The sequence below is a fragment of the Telmatherina bonti genome (assembly GCF_933228915.1).
Source record: "Telmatherina bonti genome assembly, chromosome: 8".
Taxonomy (NCBI): Eukaryota; Metazoa; Chordata; class Actinopteri; order Atheriniformes; family Telmatherinidae; genus Telmatherina; species Telmatherina bonti.
In genome coordinates, this window is record NC_136626.1 from 14,528,293 (window position 1) to 14,553,122 (window position 24,830).

A 24,830-nucleotide genomic window follows, 5' to 3' on the forward strand; every position below is an offset into this window, starting at 1 on the left:
TGCTGTTGATTGTGTAATTTGTGGTGATGTCCTGCTGAAAAACCTTGCATACTGACTTTAAACCTTCTCTTCTGAAAATGGGTAAATTTTGCCTGAAAATGCCAGCGTGATTTTCTGACTTTATATTTCTTTAAATCCATTAAATGCATTTACTACCAGAGGAAACAGAGCAGCCTCACAGCAGGACAGTCTGTCACTTACATGGAATATTTCTCCCAGGAAGACTGTGGCTTCGGCTAGATTGGCTTTTTGTGCCTTCTTATCAGCAGTTCCCTCTTTAGTCTTGAGCTACAGGAATCTGCTTGGTTCATTGTGATGTATGCTATAGACTGACATCTTCAACATAATTATAAACCATAAATGAAATTAGCTGTCATTATAAAACATTCAATATTAACAATTTAATAGTTTTTTTTTTTGTTAATTTCAGGCCAGTGCTGATTTATAATCCCTATACTCATCCATTCCTGACAAAAGGCAAGATTTATTATAATTGAAAGCCTTAATAATAACAACTGTGCTCTTTTTGTGTACATTAGAAGACAGGAACCAACAAATTGATGTTGATAAGAGGGTGTAAAGCATCAGTAAGTCTGTTCTATCAAATGGCAGACAACAATGAGGAGTTCTGATTTGCTGCCGGTTTCACTCAACTGGTTTCATACTGGTGATTGAAGATAATAAGGCAGAACCTGTATAATTTTATCAATCAGAAGTATGCAACTGTTCGACAGGATGGATGGAGGGAGGGATGACAGATGTCTGCATGTCATTTCTAATGTTGGGTTTTCTCCACAATCCACGGTTTCCTGTTAGCTTCAGATTGTGGCAGCATCTTAATAGTTTTAAAATGATAACATTTCTTGCTAAAACTGAAATTAAAACAGGAATTTCACCATCATTATTTTTTCCTATTTTTTCTCCTGTCTTTGTGAGGAAGAAAGTGAATTAAAATATCTAGTATTTATACATTAAAACTATAATTCAGTAGTTCATTCAATACACGTAACTTAAAATGAGACATTGGTAGCTTAATTGGCCTTAATCTGCTTGATGAACTAATTCCAGATGCAGGGCTTTATATCACCACTAATTTCCTGAATTGATTAGATTCAATCCACAACAACCTGGCAGTATGATTTAATTTTAATTCATTAATTATTTCATTTACAGATATATTAAAAAAAACACATCTATTTTACTTAAATATGTAAAGCAAGGCAGGTGCTTTACAAAAAACATTAAAAGCACTGCAGATTAAGTAAAGAAGCATAAAAGACAACAAATAGAAAACATCTCAATAAAAATCAGAAATTAAAATAATTACAATTAAGATCAGTTAAAAGTTGCCATGTGGATTTCATGTACAGGCGCATGAGAAAAGAAATATTTTTAACTTGGATTTATAAGTGTCTACGATTGGGGAGAGTTTAGTTTTCACTGGCAGTCTGTTCCACTTGTTTGCAGCATAACAGCTAAATGCTGCTTCTCCATGTTTAGTCTGGACTCTGGTCTGGACTTGGTGACCTGAGTCTTTGGATCCAAGAGCTCTGCTTGGTTTATATTCTGTGAACACATCCCAGATCTCTTAGTCCTAGTAAAAGCTCTAGCTGCAGCATTCTGGATGAGTTGCAAATGTTTAATGGTCGTTTTAGGAAGTCCTGTTAAAAGACCGTTACAGTAATCCAGTCTACTGGAGATGAATGCATGGATGAGTTTCTTCTGAGCTTTCTGGGACATTAAACTTTTAATTCTGTTGATGTTTCTCAGTTGCTAAAAAGCTTCTTAGTGAAGCCAGATTTGAGTCTATCAACACTCCAATAGTACATACTTGGTTGCTGGTTTTAAGAACCCGAGTCTCCAGGTGGTGGTCCAAGAGGTGACCCACTTCGCTTTGCTACCAAACAGAATGATCTCAGTTTTGTCTTTATTCAAATAAAGCAAATTCTCTCTCATCCAGGTGTCTATTTGCTTCAAACACTGACACAGTAAGTCTATTGGACTGTGGTCGTCTGGTGACAACAGCACAAAGTTGTGTATCGTCTGCATAACTGTGATAATCAGTATTATTATCCTGTAGTATTTGACCCAAAGGGAGCACATAACAGTTCAACAGAAGGTCCAAGGACCGAACCTGAGGCAGTCCAGAGGTCATGGCCATCTGCTCAGATTCATAGCTGCTGACTGTTACAAAATAACTGGCCGTCTAAACTGGACCTGAACCACCAAAGCAGGCAAGAGCTGAAATTGTCCATCTTTAGTCCAGATCTGACTCCAATCAATAATCTGTAGTGAAGGATTCTTTATTCATTTCATTGTGCAGCTACCTTCTATGAATGTATATACATACATATATACATACATACACACAAAGGAGTGTTACTGTGTCGCAAGCTGTGACTTGGGTTTATTTCAGGCAACAGAAGACAGTGGAACAGCCCAATCAGTCTACTGAACTATAATTATCATGTCAGTGCCTCTCTGCTTCCACAGCACTGTGTAGGAGGGACATCACAGCTACAAAGAGCATCTCAGCCAGAGAGTGTTCATGCATGTGCTCCATGTCAAACCACCGGCATATCTTAGTGCAAGATGTGAAATAACCACTTGGCATTGACTTTGCAATTACATGTAGATGTGAGCATATCTGCTTGTTTGCATGGGAAGTCTGATGTTTTGGTGATGCAGCATATGGTTTTACAGATAAGAGGAAGTGTTTCTATGCCACCTTTATTAAACTTACACGACTTTTTGTGAGAATTAGCTCTAATGAAGAAATATAGCCGGAGTCTAATTTAACTTGACTAAGAGGCGTTTTTGTTACGCAAGTCAAGGTTATTCTAAATTTACATTTTAAAGACTAAAACTTATGAACAGTGCCCATTAACCTGCTTTGATGTTTATGGTTGATTAAGCTGTGGGTCAACATTAAAGTTTACGTGAAACTGATTCTAATATTTGTGTAGCTGATTGTTTTTATCCTTCTTGCAGCTTTGCATGTCCAACTCCTGATCAAACAATATGTAGAGAAGTAAGAACCAGTGTGACAACACAGAAACAGCAGCAGAGAATGTAAGCTAACCAGATATCTCACTACTTTTGGTACATTTGAAATATAGTACAAAGTGTATTATGCATTTAAAAGCAAGTCCATCCCCCTCTTCAGCCTTCCATCTTTCCACCCCAGCACAGACACAAACACAGATACATTTACACACACATAGATAATGTGTAAAAATCTATAGTTTAAGAACTATGCTGCTGTGTTCCCACCAATGCATTTCTACATGCATGTCAGAGTCTCCAGAACAGTTCAGGCCCTTCATTTAAATTTGCTACAATAGATTTGCTGCAAAACTTGAGGTGAATTTACATTTTATAGGGCCAGGTTTGTTAACTGAAGTGGACTGACTTTGCATGGAGAGTTCAAGGAGCGCTATTATCCCCCTCTAATATTTTCCAGTAACTTTTTAACAAAAAGTAATCCTCTAACATGTGTCCATAATTTTACTATTATCATCATTATTATTTCCATCTTCTGCCGCTTATCCGGGGTCGGGTCACCGGGGCAGCAGCCTAAGCAGATGAAGACCAGATTTCCCTCTCCCCAGCCACATTTGCCAACTCTACGGGGGGATCCCAAGGCGTTCCCAGGCCAGCCGAGAGATATAAACCCTCCAGCGTGTCCTTGGTCTTCCCCGGGGTCTCCTCCCAGAGGGACGTGCCTGGAACACCCCACCAGGGAGGTCCAGGAGGCATCCTGACCAGATGCCCAAGCCATGCAGAGGAGCAGCGGCTCTACTCTGAGCACCTCCCGGATGACCGAGCTCCTCACCCTATCTCTAAGGGAGAGCCCGGCCACCCTGCAGAGGAAACTCATTTCAGCCGCCTGTACACAAGATTATTATTTATTTATTTATATTATTATTACTGTTATTATTGTTATTATTATTACTATTATTATTATTATTATTATTATTATTATTATTAGTAATAGTATTAGTAGTAGTAGTACTTTAAGTGGATTTTTAGTAAGAAATCTCTAAAGATATACACTTTGGAAAAGAAACTGCATGAGATTAAATAACAGCAATTTTCTATTAACATAAATGTATGATATTAAATCAGGAGCTTCCATTAAGAAGACTATTATTAGTGATGGTGGAAGATTTAGGGACTGGTTAAGCTGGTTTAACAGCAGAGTAGCAGTTTGTATTTAAGGGTTGGTGGTAAGGAAAAATCATATGAGTTGTCGCTTTGTTACACATGCTGATGCTGATGCTGTTTTGTATTGTTCAATATACTCACCATACCCTGGGTGGCAATGAGTGCAGCCAAAGTGCTTCTTCCTGAGGTACCAGGGGTGCAGAGCGACAGACGAACCTCCTGTGCTCCTACCAGTGTTCGGTCCATCTCTATCAGTACAGCCTCGGCCTGCTCTGCACTCTCATATTCCACCACACCGAAGCCTCGAACTGGGCTACCTTCATCCTGAGCAAGCTGGAGAAGAGAAAATTATGGTAATTGACTTTTATGAAGACATACAGCATCTTTAATTGGTTAGACCATTGCTGGTCGCCTATACTCTCAAACCCTTATAAACTCTAGAGAAAATGAGTTAGGTGCTTCAGAAGAACAGAAAAAAAAATGCTCCCAGTTTCTATATGCAATTTATAATCTCACAAAGGCTCTGCCTCCATTAAAATGTTCATTATATGTTACATTATAGTGTAGGTTTAATTTGATTAAAGATGTACTACAAACTTGCTCTCCACTAAACACAAGCACAAGTCTTTACAATCCAACAGTAGGGCACATGTGCAACAACTTGCTCATAAAACTTGTGCAAAAAGTGTAGAAAACAGCTGATGGGCAAAACAGACATGTCTTATTGATGTTGAGGCACAACAACAAGAAAAAGTTCTTTTTAGTCTGGTCATGTTCCACTCTGACAAATCACACAATTCTTCTCAGAGCTCCTCAAGAAAAGAATTCTGCATGCCTGATATGTCAATCACAGAACAAAATGACATTTTCTTTTCGGGACCTTCTCACGACGTATTCAACAGGCTTTAGTCATCAGGGTCAGCAAACAAGGTCAGACTTCCCTTTACATCTCCAACAAGTTATTGGCAGGATCTACTGTACGAATAGCAATACGTTGAGAGTTGTTTCAGAATTTAGGATTAAAAAGGACAACACAATGTTTTCCAGAAAAGAGTAAATGTGCAATATGACGAAGCACCTTGGATGGAAACCAATCTCCAGCAAACCGTGACATCAGTTCCCAAAGCGTTCAATTTTTGAGAACTATGCATATTACTGTAAGTTTTATTATTATTGGGTTTGTTTGTATTATTTTTTGCTTGCCTACCTGAAGTAAATTAATAATGTTTTACAGTGAAAGTGAACAGCACTTATTTCAGCTATAAAAAAAAACTGTAGATATGAATGGTATCCCATCATTGTGCTCCTTTATTTCTCCAGTTAAATAAACTTGTGTAAAATTCAACCACCACAAAGCCTGTTCTTAACAACATGATAATTTTGTCCTTATACTCAGTTATAACTGAACTTTTCCAGGCTACAAAGATAATGGAACAATGTCTTCCCATCTGCAGACACACCAATCAATCTCTCTCAAGGCGTGTGTACAATTGACCAATCAGATTACCTAAGAAAAAGATGGACTTTCCTGGCAAGAAGGTTCAGTCACTTGGAGCAGCTAAATAATGCAGGTTAATGGCTTAAAGCTAATGGAAGATGTTGGTTAATGACGATGGCTAAAAGCTAATGGCTTGTGGTTCAAACACGCCACTTGACCTATTGTTGGTGAAGATAAAGTCTTGCAAGAAGCTACAGCTACCAGTGTGGGGGGAACAGTGAAAGATGTGTCAACACTCTGAGACCATTTAAAATTTGGCTTTCATGATGTTTCCTTGCTTGAATGTTTCACTGCTCAGGATAATGTTTACTCACAAGAAGGCTGTTTTCCAAGGCATTTATGTTGATTCAAATGTCAACAAACAGTGATTTTGTGACATTTCTTGAAGTTTGAATGTCAAATGTGGTCCAAAACACACCAGTCACAAGGTGATGTGAAACGTCATACACAAAGGAAATTTTTTTAAAGCGTGAGACTTTATGAATCCACAATGTTACCTAATGCCTGTCTTTGATAGATTACGAGTGAGAGGAATGGAATACAGCAAATTTCAACTATGACATTTAACTATATATGAATAAAAACAATGTCAACATGTTATAATAAAGTTTTGCTAAAATAAAAGCAAACTTGTTCTAGAAATCAAGTCTAAAAAGTGTTCAAGTCAAATTATTTTAATCAGAGGAAAGTAAAAACAACCATCCAAGTAGGTCAATAATTGCAGTTGGTATCAAACATTTTGTTTGGTTTGATTCCTCTGAAATGCAACTGCTGTGACTCAGGCTACTAAAGTAGCTGCTGTTCAAGACTCCACAGTAGCTAAAATGGATTTCTAGCCAAAAACCTTCTAGCCTCAATGGCCAGAGGAACACAAGAAAGCAAGAATTAAAATTAAGATAAAACTGATGAAGCTAAATTTATGTGCATATTTTTTTTCATTTTTTTTATTGCAGCAATTTAGCCCGCAAGGTCCAATAAGTAAGTGTGAGTCATAAGAGTTTCCAGAATATCTACAATCAAGGCTAACTTTGCATTAACCAAATATGCCACTAATGTTTTACAGCCTGTGCAGCGAAATAGCAGTCACAATGGCCGCTGTGCACCATGGAGCCTGATTGTTTGCTATTATGTGCTACTCAGTTGAAGAATCTAAAAACAACTCACATATTGACGGCAGAAGCAGTCTAGGAATCACTTTTACTATTTTACATTTCGACTCCTTTGTTGTTTTGTGACAATAGTTTCGGCTCCTCAGGGTACCTCACTCAATGAATACCAGTACAAATGAGGGACTTCTTCAGAGAGCAACACAACGTCCCACAGAGTTGTAAAAGGCAGGCAGAGCAGAGAATGGTACAAGACAGCACTAAGATGTGAATGCACAAAATGTAACAGGGTTTTATAGGTACTCATCAGAGCAGAGATGTGTACCTGCAAATGCAGCTGGTAACAGGTAGTTGGATGATGCATGTTTACACCTGATGGTGGGCATGAATTGAATGACCTGCTTGCAATCATGTCAATAATGAGTTGCATAAAGACTGGACAACCATTACTGCAGGAAGACTTTCTTAAATCAAATGCACAGGTATGACATTTTCTGCTGTTTTCAGCTTTGTTTTTTTTTTAAAAATTAAATTTGTTGTTGAAACTTACAAGTTAGGATATTTTCCAACACTGTGACAAAAAATCAACCCAAGTGAAAGATAGTGACGGTGCTGGGCTGGTTGGAGTGTTCAAACCACTGTTGTGAGTCCGGTTAGAACTCCAAAGAACGAGTCACTTGAACTTCAACGGCGTTTATCTACACCAAGCAATCACATAAAACACACATAAAATGTCAATGAACTTTTCTGGCCAACATTTGGCCCAGATTTTGGCAATGGCAAGTTTTTTTCTCCTCAGGAACATTGTAGTAGTTTATGAGTACATCACAAATCTCAGGCTACAGGAACAGGTTAAAAACACTCATTATTAAATTTTACAAACAAAGAAGACAGTACAATTCACCTTATTCATATTCTACATTTGTAGAATAGAATAAAAAGGGGGGGGGCTATCAGAGAAATGTCTAGTTTACCAAATGTGATAAAGCCGTTCTTCATAATAGGCTGAGACGAGGAGAGATGGGGCAATAGAGAAGCTTGGAGGAAACTGTGGCACATTCCACTCGCCATAGATGTTGCAGCCTTAAACCAGACAGGACTATGTCTTCATTCTCTCTGTCCCTGCTGTTCGTTTAGCCAGTATAGTTTTAATTTTCATAAAACAGCAAGGCCATAAGCGTAACTACCGTTATATGTTAACCACACACAGAAAGCTGTACCGTGTTGCTCAGAACTGTCCGATATTCCTGCATGTTCAACAATAAATTTACAGTAAAACAATTAGTCATTGACAAAAAGAACTGATATGTTTACTTGCAGAAAATTTCCATGTAGTATTTTGCGGCAATATTTCTTGATTGTTGTTTTGTAAACAACAATCACAGTTTTAATTACAAATTAATCTGCAAATGATGGGGAAAAAAAAATAGAGAAGGCCATAATTTGGTTTTAAAACCATGTTTTGTCTACACAACAGGCCACGTTGGACAATGGTCGATTTTTTAAACCAATAATTAAACAATAAGAAACGTAATGGATCATTTCTATTTATGCAGCGTTACTGCTAAATTCAGCAACTTATCTGTCTCCCATTTTCACTAAAGTAAACTGTGTCTGCCAGCCAGATGTATGTGAAAGCAAATACAACCACATCACACAAATATCTGGCAGAAAACCAAATGTATTTGCATTTTCTCTGAGCTTGCAAACTAATGCCTGTTAGTGGTCCTCTACCCTTTCATCTGTATGCTGTTCCATCTGGTGGATGAATGGATGGATGGAAGGATAAAGAGAGGAGACAGGAAAATGCATGCATGTGTGGAAAGTGAGTCGGTCAGCTATTATCACTACTTTATATTAAACTAATTCCATGGAAATAACCTGAACTACTCAACTAGTTCACAAAAAAGTGGGTGGGTGGGTGGATGGATGGATGGATGGATGGAATTAGTTAGCTCTATCTGAATTCTATATGAATTATATGAAAATATATGAATTTGGGCACAAATGAATGGATTTAGCACATCATCTGTTAACCAAGCAGAACGCACTCACTAAAGCAGAGACAAAATCTTTTATTGGAAGTTTTTTTAATCCTTCCTAGTCGTGTATGGCTCCACTGTGTCCTGAAGGTGTAATTTAGGATTATTAAAGTGTAATTAATTGCATAAATATGGCACCTAATTTATCATTCTCCAAATCATTCTTGATACAAATCCACAACAGATTGACCCAGAAGAAATTCTTCTCCTGCTTCCTTGCAATTAGAACATGTCGAGCTGTTTTCAGGCAGCTAGTTATAGTGAAGTGTCAGATTAAATTATTGTTTGTGTTCACCTGACTACATAAAAAAAACACAGAGATTTAATGAAAGTTGGTATTTAAGTTGTGTCAGATACTGCGTGCATAATGTGATACTCAACATCAATCTGACACTCATTACAAACATGATATAACTGCACATGCTAGGCTAACAGGTTTGGTGAGACAATTTCCCACATCTTCTGTATGACTAGTGAAAAACCTACTAAAGCCCAGAATGGCAATTTCAAATGTTTTCCATTATTATCTAGACATTAGGCTAATTTCAACCAATGAAACATTAATTCTCTTTGTTTTCTCTGCATTAGTCTGAGCTGTTGAAGTGCGAGTCGGTCAACTTTCTATCTTTTGCCAAGTCCACATTTATGATATTGTCCACTCTGTAAGTAAAGTAAAAGAAGCTGAACATTTATGTCTTAATTTATGGATTTTCTGCAACTGTTGATATTTGTCTCATTCGCACTGTAAAGCAAGGCAAAGTTTGTGAGATAACAGTTCATTTGTCTTGTCTGAAGACATCTTCACCTGAACCTGAAAAGTTATGTCAATAAATGAGTGTTGCTTTCCTAAAATTACAAAATAATACATTTATAATCCAAAAATATAATCTGTGTGCCTAGATGCTACTTGTGTTGGCCTGTAATTTTTCTGTACAGGGTGAGAATTGATCCTCAATGTCCGCAGAGCATCAACACCTACATGGGTGTGAAATGAGGAAAATGTGAAGTATTAATGGTAAAATAATGCTTCCTAATACATTACCATAACTTACTACCTGAATGATACAGATTATATGAATTCTAATGAAACATAATGGTCTCTTACAGGTCTTAAAATAATCAAACATTTCATCCAAATCACTCAAAGTTAGTCATGCTTGAGGGAACTAGAAAAGCTAATTATCAGCAGTCAACATTTCCCGATTTTTGGCTGCATTGTTAGAAAAGGTGCCACAGAAATCCCAGAGATTTCTTTTCCAGTAGTGTTCACAAGTGCTGTACATGACAAACTAAGGGCTTCACTGCCTATAAATCTAAAGATGAAATTACCAGGACACTTTAATTACTGCTACAATCTACACACTGGCCATGCTGGAGGACTGCAAACAGATTTAGGTCCAAATGTCTTAAGGCAACCAAAAAAAATCTCTCTCAAGGCTTCAGGATGTGATTTGGATATTCAGTCAGTTCTTTTAAAAATAGCATCAAATTAGCATCTTTTAAACTTTTTTTTAATTCAAACTTGTTCAGTTACATTTGTGTTTCTGGTTGTTTGTATTGTGAAACATCTTCCGAAAGATAAAATAAAGGTCATGAAATGGGTCAGTACCCAAACTGATCCCAAAGCTATGGGTGGTCCCCCAGAGGGCAAGAATATTTGCAACTTGTATGTTTGTGTAAACACCGAATATCTTGAAGTTATGAAGGTATTTTGTATATTTCAGTCAACAATTACCTTCAATTAAGAATGTGCATCGACTGATACTTTTGACAATGAAGATAAAAAAAAAGGGTCAAAAGTAACGTGAAGAAGAAAATGTGTCAAGTATCACACTGTAAGAATCAGCCACTTCCAGCAGCTTGGATGTTTCCAGCTGTGTGACGAGACCTAGCAAGGCAGCAACCACATGTTTACGTGCACTGCCTTCTGATCTTCCTCTGTTTACATCTGCACTTGTATTAAACTCAGCCCAACTCTGTGATATCCTTACGAAGTGTGGTAAAGTCTCTGTTACACTTTAACAGTGTTTTTAGGATGTTAGGTTATTGTCTGCTGCACATGCTTCCTTAATGTTTAACAGACTCCAGGTGAATTACTCAAAATAAATCAAAGGCCATTTTAATAAAAATCTTATAGAATCATGTGCAGCAAAAGTTAAAATGTAGAGAAAAAAAAACAAGCATAAATCTTCTACAGCTCAATCCTGCAACAAGACTGAAAAGCAAAAAATGTGTTTTCCTGAAACAAGCATGTACGCCTGCCGTGCAAAAAACCCAAAGATGCTAAGCTAGCAATCAGTATGTCTGACAGCTCTTGAACTTGAGTCTGTGGCCAAAAGATGCTGACTGCATCACTGACAGGGCTAAGACTCAGAGGAGCAGCCGTCACTTTGTGTGTGTGCAGGGTGGGAGAGAGTTTAAATGGCCACGTCAGTAGTCTGAAGTGAGTGATGAGGTCACGGCAGTCCTGTCACAGCTGTCTGTGGAGAAATGTATGTGACCTATCACAGTGACAAGTTTAAGTGTACATATGTGTATGAAGAGTACTGCAGAACTGAGACAGAGGATTGCAATGTGGACATGCCAACGAGGAAGATGCAGACCAGATCAAAATGTGACACAGTGGGCAAGATTATGTAAATGCAACAACATTGAGTTGTAAACTGAAGATTAAGTGATCATTTATTAAACCTTTTTCCTCCTATTGCAGTGTTAATAAGGAAACAAAATCAAATATGGTGCTTCTCTATTTTCCCATTTCTGAATAAAACTTTCTAAAAGGGGGTCAATAACTGTGTCAGGAAGCTTAAGACTGTACTTGGAAAGACTTCAATTAGTGATGAAACATTAAGTGGCAATTGATAATTACAGCAAAGAGCATGTTTTCCTGGGTAAATAAGTCAATATGATTTACATCTTCAAAATTAGCTTTTCTTCTTCTGTTATGCTAAATACAACAAAGTAACTTCATTCCTCACAACAATCTCCTATCATTATTATTAAGTCACCTCTGCTGTTCTGCTGCTGCAGGAGAAGACACAACTGCTGAGAATAGTATCACATAGCTTTGCCTCATGTGTCTGAGTGCTTTTTTCCCCCCAGCTTTGCGCTGCAGACCTCTTATAGACTTCACAGAATAAAACAAGATGGTTTAGTATTAATGGGAGTTTATGTTCTACTGAAGCTCTTATTTGACTTTACAGACCAGTAGAAGGTAACTCATTTGTGATCGCTAAGCTGCTGTGGAAAATCATTCTGTCAGAGATCTGAAAAACCCTATTGCCATACAAGATCATATTTAGTATATAATATTAATGTCCTTTCCTCAGTAAAAAAAAAAAAAAAAAAAAAAGCCTACAACAGAGACCTGAGCTGAAAGTTGGAATCAAAGGGGACAGTGGTTCTTCCTGGAAAGTGTGACTAGCTCAAACTTACATGAGAACACTAGTAGATAGGTGTTGATTGGTCCAAGGTGGACTTCAACGTTACAGAAATTTCCATAGCTCTGCAAGTCATATAAAAAAGAAACAATCTTTCCATATTTTACAACATTTTGTGCAAAACTTGATATGCAAGATTACAACATTATACCTTAAATTATGCATTGCTGAATTGTGAGAGCTTGACTAAGAATTTAAAAATCAAGTTCTTTACTTCTTTTTAGTGCTTGTCTTGCATAAAGTGCAATCAAATGTCTTCATTTAGTTGGCTACATATTTCTCCTTAAATCTAACAAAAGTTGAGATATTTTCTTCATTAACCTGTCCTCCTGTGCTCCATTTCCGCCATCCATCTTTCCATTTGTTTCTCCCTACCTCATCAATATGTCCAACCTTTTACATGCACACTGCTATATGACCGTTGACATTTGTTGTTCTTTTTTACCTCCTAATTGAGTGTAACTGTGTGTAACTTGCTCATAGCCATCATTATTACATTTATGCTACGTATGCATGCCAACAAGTTTACTTTGACAGAGATCACATGCCTTAGATGATTTCACCAACACTGTCAGTCATCGCCTTTCACTCCATCCTCTTTAAAAGTTCTCACTTCATTCCAACCCATTCCAATGCCTCCATGCTGCTGTCCTTTCCTCTAATATAGCTGACATTTTTTTTCCTCCTCTCCTCCCTCCATCTCTACTGGCTGACTCAAGCTAAAGTGCTTTCTAGAGGACCCTTTCGTGGGTGGCAGAATTATGGCGCTCAGGGCAAGGCCGCAGGTTAAGTGCACTCTGAACAAAAGAAAAGTGTCAAGAGGGCTGAGTTCTACCAATGTGCATGGACGAGGAACATTGTTTATGTAAGACTAACTGGAGCTGGAGACAGAATGACATTCAGTAAAGACCTGAAAAGAAAATGGCTATGCAACAGATAAAAATGACCGCATTAGATTTGTTCGCATTGCACCTGTTCAAGTGTGTGTTACAGGTGCAATCATCAAATTTCAAATTTGAGGTTTTTTTTTTAAACACCACAAGTGAATCAGTGGGAATAAAAAAAAAAAACAATGGTTATGGTTGCGGCAGTGAGAGTGATACTTCTTACGCCATATCTGTAATTGAGCTGAATTGAATGTACAATATTCTCTTGGTCACAGTTGATGGATAAGTGGTCTGAAACAATCTAAAAACAGCCATCTGTTTGAGCTTTAGGCAAATTTCTACACAACTTTACATAGTTGCAAAGTCTAGATGCTTAATTTAAAGACAAGTATTATACTCAAAGCTAAGATTTAAAAAATTAAGGAAAATGAAAATATAAAGACAATGGTTTTTCAGATATTAGGGAATTTAAAATCTAGCCTTTTTAAAAAAAAAAAAAAAAAAATTTTCAGAAACTTTTTCAAGCATTATTTTAAAGAGTATAAACAATTTCTGAACTAAGTGGGGCAATTTGTCAATCAAGACTTTGCCTTTTTCTTTAAGAGAAAAAGGTGCCATACTTGGTCAGGACACTCAATTAAAAAAAAGAAATCAATTTCAAAAGAGCGCAATGCACCATTATCTGATATACTGCCCATGTTAATGTGCCAATAGAGGTTCACATGGCAAGCCATCCTAGAAAGATCCGCTTAAGAGACGTTTTTTTGTTCAGTGCTTTGTCAAACACATGTAATTGGCCACTAAGTCTACAACTCACACTGGAGTTACTTAAAATATGGGTTTATGACTCCAAAGCTTCTGGCATAATTTCCCTTCGATACCATGTTCCATCAAAACGAAGGAATGTCTCCACTGAAAGTGTTTTGAATATTATTATTATTGTATTTAGGCCTGTCCCCGTAACTAATTTTGCCAGGCTAATAATTGCTTTTGCAAAACAATTATTGTTGTCATTCTCACACCCTTTCAAAGATCAACACACTTTTAATTTCTAAAAGATTTAGCTCGATGTGCAGACTAGTTTATGGTCATCCAGTCCCCAGTCTACTAAAACAGATCACGATTTCTCCTGGGGCTTTTGGAACGTGGTTGTCCGGAACATATGGTCACAATACACTATTTAACACAGTTACACAGTCTATGGTAAAGCTCATATAAGTGGACATGTTTGGACTTGACCAGAGGTGGAATGGTAACATTGAATGTCTTTAAACACCTTCAGTATGTCATTTTCCATGTCATTGTAAAGTTGTGGATTTGCTGTTTGTAACATGTATGTTCATTCAGGCATTTTATTCTGTCTGCAAAGTGTTTGCAGCATTTTTCAAAATGTTGCCTTTTTAACAATATTAAAGGGCAGCATAGATTTACCAACCACGCTGCCTGAGTGCACACCATGTTGCACTGTCCTGTTTGTATTTAATCTGTCGGTTAAACACTGATTGTGGAAGTTTGTTGCGGTCTTTTTTTCCCAGCTGGGATAACTGCAGTTGATGTGCAGATGGAAGCTTGTTATTACTGTGTTTAGTTAATACTGTCTTAAAACAAATGTGGCACTTGAGAAAAAGACAAATGAAAATGACTGCGTCTGGCAAACTTATTGCGAACATCTTTTCTTATCGTACGATTAATTGACTTATTGCTTATTGCGACAGGCCTAACTGTATTATTATTTTCTTAATAGCTTTATGGAGAGCGGGTATTTATGAGTATTTGTGTCATTTATCTGGTGAAAATGTTTAAGGCACACACTAAAATGATGAATATAAAAAGCTGCATAAATAATATCATCCTTGATTGGGTATTAGCTTTTACCAGCTCAAAAGCACTACTGTTCAGGCTTAGACCATGTTCAGACATTTACTGCACGCTGTTGCAGATTATACTAACTATTTTCCTAAATGCCACGAGCTGGCATGAAGTGCTAGCTGGCATTTTAATAACATCCTCTTGTTTTCCGTTATTTCCTTTTGTCCCATATACTTTCTGCATTCACAAATTCTATATAATGATACCACTAAATTCATAGTAAAATAGTTTTTTATTCACACTTTTGTATTTGTTGTCAGGTAGTGACAGGTTTTTTTTTTTTTAAAGAATGTGACTAAACATGTTCAATAAAACTGTGTTAACCTACAGCTCCTGAGAAAGCTTCTTGCTCTGATAAAATCCTAGAACCACAGCATCTGACAAAAATCAATATTGTTCAGGACAACTAAGTTTTGGCAATATCTACAGGGTGCCCAGTGTTGGTCCTTGAGGGCTGCTATTAGTCCATGGGCCAGAGCTCAAAATTTTACAAATTGGTACCACTCAAGGTGACGAAACTTACTTATGATTTTTAAAAAGATCCATGTCTGTAGATGATATTTTGGTATGATAACCCTTTCTAACTGGCAGCTTTATCATTATTATCAGCTCATGAAGTTACCCGACCCCCATTAGAAAATTACATGTAAACTCTGGTGCATATCCTGGTTACACTTTGGTATCGGACACCTGTCAAAGTTTAACAATATTGTCTTTGGTATCATTTTAAAGGTTTTTTTTTCAGTTTTCATCCAAGCTAAGATGTGAATTTCTCGGACCAACATAGAGGCCACTGTAGTCCTTTAAACAATAGACAACACTCGTTTTTACACAGTTTTCGCCTAAATTATATACTATCTTTAAGCACTGTGTCATCTGAGAAAAACAGGGAAACAAAATATAATATCTGGAATACTCCCAGGGCCACAAGGATTCAGAAAATGTATAATATGCTGCAAGTCTGCAACTTGCACTGCCAGTCCATTTGATAAGCATGTGCAGCTAGGCAGGGTGCATGAACGCACACATTTGCATGTTAGCAGCTCCAAGACTACACACGGTGCAGGTGCAGAGTACATCCAGTAAATGGTTAGCTTTCCCTCATCTTCTTTCCATCCATGTTCTATAGGATTTGGGACCACAGGGTTAGCCTGCAGACTGCTCCTCCAGATGGCTGCCTAATAAGTTGCTCATTCAACATGCAGGAAGAGACAGTCCCTACATGGTGGCAGTAGGCTACACTCAATATTGCCCCTTTTAGAACAGAAGAGCTGGTAGCGTAGTTGGTTCACCTCACCAGTGCTTCTGTTACCATCATACATGTGATGTGAACTCCTCAATTCTTTGGAACAGTTCCTCACTCAGATCCCATGATTGCCCAAGTTCACTGAAAGTTTTTTGTTAGAAAATGTCCTTCTTCACTTTCTTCAGGGACATTTCTCTGTATTGTGGGACTTTCCACTCTTCCACTAGCAACTTGATGAGACTAGTCTTATTGGATGGACTGCACAGAAAAGTTCTCCACTGATTGATGCAGTGCCCCCTTGCCCGGGTCTTATAGTGCACAGCGCTGTCTGCTCCCGAATTAAGTCTTTCAGCATTTTTAATTGAAGTCTGGTGGTACACATCAAACAACATCAGTCCTTTGACTCTGTGCCCCCTCATGGAAGACCTGCTTGAAGACTGAATCTGCCACCTGTTCAAAGGTTTTGTTGTTGCCATTCATTTTCTGGACCAGTGTTACAAACCTCTGCTACATCTGCTAGAGGAAGAGGGGCAGCAACATTAAAAACATAAGATAAATTAGGGGGCAAGGATTTAACATTTCACCAACACTCTGGTCACAAAACAACATTGCTGGTTCACACCACAAAATGATACAATAACATCCGAAGGCCAACTTCAAGGGCTGACAATGGCAGCAGCAGCAACAACAACAAAACCAAACAGTCTCAAAAAATAGTATTATCAGAAATACCTTTTGTAAAACAAGTTTTGATACAAATTAAATTTAGATCATAGATCGTATATGAAAGATGGATGGAGCCTCCGGCGGAAAATGTGAAGCCTATGTGGAACTGCAGTTCCCCCCTCACCCGCTAGGGCTGGCTCCAAAACAGAGCAAATCCCCATAGACTCCCATGTTTAAAAAGACCAACTTCACGGCCAAAATAATCATGTTTACAGCAGAAATAAACATGTTTACAGCCTGGTTCAAAAATCCATTTTCGGTTTATAGGTCAGGTTTACCTTCATGACAACTGTGTGGGGAGTGAATTTTTTTGTAATTCGCCTGTTTAAAAGTAATTTAATCTCGAAGTTTGGCATATTTAGGGGCGTGTCCTTTTGACTGACAGGTACCGGACCTCATGCTTCAAGTAAGAACGTAGAACAACCGCGGTTTTTAGCCTTGTTAACAACGTGGCTTAGCTTTAGCCCGCTTACCTCCATTAGCTGGTTAGCTCCTGTTATCTCCGGGTTAGCTCGGTTAGCTCTTAGCTACAGGCAGCTCAGAGTTTGCTCGATGTCAAACATCCACCATGATGCTCACAGCCCCCCTCTCAGCTCCACCTCTCTGCCCATATTTGTATTTTCCGGGTGAGACGACACGCATGCCCCTGCCAAGATGGCGATGGTAGGAACCGCCCACCGAGCTTCAATTCAGCTCTTCAGAAACCTACAGGTGACGTCATGGAGGCCACGCACATCTTTTATATACAGTCTATGGTTTAGAAAAACATGTAAGGTGGAATCTCATTTAAAACGTACTAATGTACTTGCATGTATGACTAAAAACGATATGAGATGTGTTTAGAGATAAGTTAAAAACAATTCTATTGTGTGATCATGCATGTGATTAAGAGGGTTTTCCAGAGAGAATCAGGTTTATTGGATTTCATTACATTGTAAATAAAAAAAAACAAAAAAACTTGTCAGTAGAACAACTGTGTTTTTCAGCCGGCTAACAGTGCACCTGTAGCTCCTATTAGCTATCCTAGGTTAGCTTGGTTAGCTCTTAGCCAAAGGTAGCTGGGAGTTTGATGGGTGTCAATTATTCACCCTATACTCACAACCCCCCCACTGGTTTTCACCCTGTTTTGTTTTTTTTTTGTTTTTGTCTTTTTTTAATAAAATGTAAAACATAAAGCAATACACAAGAATATTTTAGACTGAATTGACTAATTCATCAGTCAAGTCAGCATTGGTTTGCAAGAAGAAGTACAACTGTTGGATATATCCTTTATGGAATATGGTAAAGGACTATTTTTTTGACAATAAATTTAAAGAAATTAATAATTTACTTTCAGTTTGAAATATTTGTTTTGAGACAACAACCACTCACATGGCTTATAATTGAAAAGTTGTCTTGCCAAAAACAAACTACAAAGATTCTTCTAAACTGTGCTAATCTCAGGCATTAGCCTTAGCAATGTGAAATATTTTTAACTGAACATCATATAGTGTCTACAGTCATATTTTTAAAAATTGTATGACATTTTATTTGAAAATACGATTGTATATTACCTTGTTTGATGACAGCAATTTCACTAGAGCACAGATAAAAAAAAATGTCATGTTCTTTCCATCTTTTCTCATTCTACTCCATTTGAATCTAATAATCTGAAAATGTTCTTCAAGTTTAATGTTAATAATCACCTCTGGCATTATAAGAATATAAGCATATTATACATTTTCTGAATCCTTATGGCCCTGTGAGTATTCCAGATATTATATTTTGTTTCCCTGTTTTTCTCAGATGACACAGTGCTTAAAGATAGTATATAATTTAGGCGAAAACTGTGTAAAAATGAGTGTTGTCTATTGTTTAAAGGACTACAGTGGCCTCTATGTTGGTCCGAGAGATTCACATCTTAGCTTGAATGAAAACTGAAAAAAAAACCTTTAAAATGATACCAAAGACAATATTGTTAAACACTGACAGGTGTCCGATACCAAAGTGTAACCAGGATATGCACCAGAGTTTACATGTAATTTTCTAATGGGGGTCGGGTAACTTCATGAGCTGATAATAATGATACAGCTGCCAGTTAGAAAGGGTTATCATACCAAAATATCATCTACAGACATAGATCTTTTTAAAAATCATAAGTAAGTTTCGTCACCTTGAGTGGTACCGATATCTGGTCTGGCCCATGGACTATATTCTGTAGCTTTTCAATGTATCCTTGTTTCAACATACCTGGCTTTCATAAAATGGATCCAACAGCCAGTGAAGTTCTGCACAATCTGCGATTAGTTTGAGTCACGTGTGTTGGACAAGGATACATGGGAAACCTGCAGGATTTTAGCCATTGAGAACTGAAACTGGACACCCCTGATCTACACACCCAAAAAAATAAAAATAAGACACACTGAACTCTTTCTGCAGGTGTACATGTGGACAAAAGAACTTTATAATGACTGACTGCCCATATAATCACTATACAACCTGATGTGTTTCAAATCCTCACACTGTAAATAGAGAGGGTTTTTTTTGTGCTGCTGTTGCAAATCATCCACCTGTAGCAGTTCATAACAGGAAAAAAACTAATAGCTGAAAAATGAATGCAAATTGTGGATGGTTGTAAAATGGCTGCATAAAACTATTTTGATTCCTGATTCTGTGTCAGTTCCCGTTAAAGAAAAAAGTATTTTGAGGGTTTTGTACACCAACATATTGTGCAATAACAGTCATGATAAAAACGCAGTCCTCTCCCAAACACCTAGCTGTGACAGCTCTTCTGAATAATCAGTTTCTTTTGCTTTAATATTAATGCATGTACTGCCTCTGCACCCTGTTTAGTGTGTTCATAGCTGTTGGGCATTAAGTATTCAAAAGCACTAAAAAGCAGTAACACACACACTCACAAGCACATAATGCACTGTACATAAAAATTGCTGAACTATAGGTCAAGCCTGCTGGCTCTGCAACAGTGAGGCAACATGAGCTAAACACCCACAAAGCATCATGGGAACAGGATGATGTGGGTGTATTGATTTTTATGTAGGAGTGGGGCAGAGGGGTGGAGCTAAAACTGGAAACTGGAAAGATGACAGATATCCATTGAGTGAACTTTAAATGGGCATGAGGTGGAGGAGTGAGGGTAGCAAGCAAAAAAAATAAATAAATAAAAAAAATAAAAAAAAACAACAACCAGGAACTAAACAGAAGGGGTGGGAGGGACCTGAAGGGTGGTGCCACAGCTGCCACACCTCACCATGGAAACAGTAGCTTAGTAATATCGCCAGACTGGCCAATAAAGGGGTTAAATGCATCATTTTACATCAGGACCCTTCACCCGGTGGAGTTTGAAAGGGAAATGTTTATATGGACATGTGAGGTTCCGATACAGATGTGCTGTTTGTATGTAATTACCAATGATTAACAACATTTTTATACATGTACAACTGGTACATGTATACTGGTACAAGTCGAACGTGAACTGCTGTGTTCAGCAAGATGTGACTGCTGACTGGAGCTGTGAAATTAAAGGCGGCCCTGATTATGTTAAAATGGAAACTGAATTGTCTGATTCTTAAGATGATACCAGTTTTAACATAGAAAGAAATGATAACATTTAAGTCAACGTGGCAGGATGGAAAGAACTGCAGAATTACCTGGCAGAAGACAGGTTTATAGGTTTCAGAGAACAGCTGGTTCAGTTCCTCTGAGTCACACAGGTCCAGCGGTAGTCGGTCCACACACAGACACTTTGAGTGCAGGTTCTCTTCTTGACTCAGCTGGTTGACATCCATCCACTGCACCATCAGGGAGCGATCCCCCTGCAACATTTGGTCATGTGGCGCAAAATGAGATAAATCTCATCCAAACTCTGCACTGCGTACACTACATTACAATTTATCTGCTTTGATGTAAATGCTGGTTTAAAAGCTTGGCAGCCTTTGAGCTTAACTTCTAGCAGCAGATTCTCTCTCACAACTCAAAAGTGCAAGGTCAGAAAGTTTTGCATGATGGAAACAAATTTTGTGAGCTAAAACGAGGAGGCAACAATATAGTTGCTTTTAGAATCTCTGCCCATACACAAGTTTTGGCCTTGACGCTGAAATTTTACACTATTTAGTTGGGCAATAAATTGAAAGCGAACTGAAGTGGCAAAGCCCATATTTGTGCTGATTAGCTGTTTGTTCCCTGCTGTCAGGCTTCATTAGGCATGACTGCTCAGCATAATTTTCAGACGAGTTTTGTGATTTAACTTTTTGCGACTTAAAGAACAGCAAAACAAAAGAGTGCATCATTCTTTACGCTGCTCACTTTTATGTCTGAGCAAAATCAGGCAAGAGGTTTACAATGGCAATCAGATTTATTTGGCTTAATATGAAATGTATGATTATGCCGATTACCTTGTGTTGTCTTCTAGCACAATTAAATCATCTATAACACCAATGAAAATTATATTTTCCAACTTTTTTATTTTCCTTTTCAGAGGGTTTCAGTACATAAAGAAGATTTTATTCCAACATACCATTGGCCGACCCAGGAGCTCTGAGCGGGCCCGTGAAGCAGAGTCCTTCTTCATGTATTCAACAAACCCATATCCTTTGGAGTGGCCGGTCAGCTCACTGTACACCAGAAAGGAGCGCTCGATGTTTCCGTACGAGCGCACCAGCTCCTCAAACTGCTGTGCAGTGAAGGTGTAGGGCAGGTTGGTGAGGCAAAGCAGGGAATCGGTTGGCTGCAGGGCGACGTTGATCAAGCGTCCCCGGACAGTGCTGTGGTGAAGGGAGCGGATGGCATCCTGAGCCTGGTCCCCGTTCAGCAAAGTGACAAAGGCTGGAGACAGCAACAAGTAGAAAAGACAGACGAAGACGGGAACAAACACAAAGAAAGAGATGCACAGACAAAAGGTGGACAGAGAGAGAGACACAAACATACATTTAAAGCACACTCAAAAACAAACATATGGTCAAAGAACATGCTCAAAACAACATGAAAAGCAAAGAAAGTAAACAGAAGGAAGTCCGTATTTGAAAAAAATAAAAAAAAATAAGATGGAACAATGAAAACCACAAACACACATTCATAAAAACAGACAGATACACAGAGAGAAAGACAACACATTAGCTAGAACGCCAGTAGGGAGCTAGTATATGAGGGAATCCACCGTGACACACATATAAACACTTTACTGCATTTAAAAACAATTAGATCAATGGGAAACCCAATAACACTAATGAATACAACAATACAAATAGCATTCGTGAACAATTAGCATTTACCGGCAATTGAACTGAAAGAGTATAAAACTCCAGATTGTAACATTTAGGGTGAGTTATGTTCTCCTTAGGGTAGCATCATCCGAATATCTGAGGGATATTCATTACCATAAAAGTAGCTATTTATATCTTAACATGCCATTTTTCAACCAAACCCAGAATCTAAAGCTGATCTGTTGGGATTTTTAAGTCTTTGAGGGAAATTTACTTGGTTGCAATGCATTGTGAAACTTATTGCTATAGATCTCACCACAGACCTTAAAGACAAATGTAGGTTTAGATCAAGAGTAGGTAAATTTGGTCAAAGAGAGCTGCAGTCCTGCAGGTTTCGATCATTCCCTCCCCTAACACAGCTGATTTAAATCATATTGATTAAACAGTTTATCAAGTTCTGCCCAGAGACTCATTCATCTGAATCGGGTGTGTTTAAACTGTGAAATCTGTAAACCAGGCAGACTAGCTTTCCTCTTCTCTATTTTCAGAGAGAGAGAGAGAAAGCATAATAATTAATATGTAAAACAACTAAAATGATGTGCTTAAAAAAAGCAAATTATGCTATGCTTAGTGTTTTTTGTTTTGTTTGTTTTTCTTGTGTTTAAGCTGTATAGATGAGGAAAAAGCTATTTGTGCTGCACTATTTTTCTGAAAAAAAAAATCATATTTTAGCATATTTTATGTGTAGTGAGATACAAAAACAAAAATTTTGAAAGACTTCGAAAACAATACTGTGAACTTGCCGAGTCAAAAACCACTAGAGGAAGAACTGGAATCTGCCTGGTCTTTGTACTGACCTACACAAGCCAGAGAGGAATGGAATAATGGAAGAAATATAATATCTAAACACACATTTTGTGGCATCCAGTAAAAACTGTTGCAAGTTTTAGTATTATTGTTGCATTATGGTCTGTAATATATTTCACAGTACGTTGTTGTTACCGTTGAGGCCAGTATCTTAACTGCTCAGACATCACCAGTCCAGTAGCTCTCAAGTATTATTCTGGCAGATTTTATTTTAACTTTGCACATCTCGTCATTCAAATTCTATAATAAACACATGCCAAAAAAGCCGGCAGTGAAAATAAAACATTTGATTTTGAAAATTGCTCTTAAGTCCAACATCACGAGTTTTCCAGTTTACAACTTCCTTCTCTCAAACTACAAACGGTTAGATTTCAGCTGAACTGCATCTCCTTCCAGCTAATAAAACTTCACACTATTTGTATGCAGACCTGTAGAATAATCAGGTTTGCTGACTCTGGTTCATGATCGTCCTCAGACTGTGCAGATTTAGCTGAGCTTTAGCGGTAGACTGGTTTCTATAATGAAAATCTATCAACTAAATACAGGTGTGCCTAAAACTACAAGCATTTAACTTGAACAAAAATGACACACCGTGCCTGGGCGAACAAAGCTTCTTTTGTGCCAGTGGCAAAGTGCCTGCATGTGAGCAGAAACCAGTGTCTCACCTCAGCTTCAACCTCACCAGTTTGATCCTGACCCTTTAAGTTATACGCACATTTTTCTTACAATAGTATGTCGTACAGTTTCAAGCAGTTTCCTGCCAAAAATCTCTGACCATCAGCATCCACTGGATGAAATAAATTATATAAAATGACACATAACACATACTTCGCTATATTACACCACCATGATATGAAACAAATGTACTGAAAGTTGATGTTTCAGAATTTGAATAAAGCAGAAAATCTTTCAAATTTTCACCCACAGTTCAAACTAGCTTCATGATCGTGATTGCTTTCCCTGACATTTTTCTGCTGTCCAAAAATATTGCTGCATGTTGGAGGGAAAGTGAAACCCTGACAATGTGGAGGATTAGTTGAGCATCATTTGTAGCTCTTGTCTTCCATTACTGGTGAAACATTTCACATTCAACAGAGTAGGTGTAAAAAATAGTCTACTGTTCAAATTTCACCACAAACCAAAAGGTTTCATCCTCAGATATTACATACACTTATATCTATGAGATGAAAACACTGGTATGAGGCTTAATATTTTCTACAGGAACGGGAAGACAAACCCAGGACATTGAAAAAAGCTTTATGTCAGATGATTTCTGATGAATAGGTAAGACGTTAAAGCAACAGTCTCAAGGTGATGATTTACACCACTGCAATGAAGATGTAACTAAAACTTATATTAGAGAAAGGGTACATTTTTCCTTACAATGTCTTTTGTCTAAGGCTAGCTCTTTAATGAGAGTTACATCAGCTGCACTGAACTGATCACTGGTTCTGTTTTAAGCTTTAATCTGCATATTTAAAATTAAATAAATAAATTAAATTTTAACACACAAAATAGTTACGCATATTTGCATGTTTCATCTTATTCCAGGTCACAAAGACCCTTCATAACTCTCAGTCTGGATATAAGACTATTGGAGGGAAAGTGATATACATAAAATATATAATATAACACTGCATAAAGAAAAGGAGGATTCTAGATGTTTTCTCATTTACAGACTACTGACAATTCAGAATTTTTATGCACCTGCCAGAGTGCAGGAGGCAGTGTTGAAATAATAAAATATCGCCTTAATGTGTGTTTTCCTTTTTCACTCAGGTGCA

General features: G+C 37.7%; 1 protein-coding gene across 1 annotated transcript in view; it reads right to left on the minus strand.

Annotated features, from left to right (window-relative positions):
• Window positions 1–24,830, minus strand: part of raver2 (ribonucleoprotein, PTB-binding 2) — a gene marked incomplete at both ends in the record, with an annotated part of 98,722 nt that overhangs the window by 29,805 nt on the left and 44,087 nt on the right. The window contains 3 exons of the mRNA XM_079244565.1: window positions 4,309–4,500; window positions 20,629–20,793; window positions 21,495–21,802. Of these exons, the coding sequence (XP_079100691.1) occupies window positions 4,309–4,500; window positions 20,629–20,793; window positions 21,495–21,802 (665 nt within the window). The remainder of the gene's footprint in view (window positions 1–4,308; window positions 4,501–20,628; window positions 20,794–21,494; window positions 21,803–24,830) is intronic.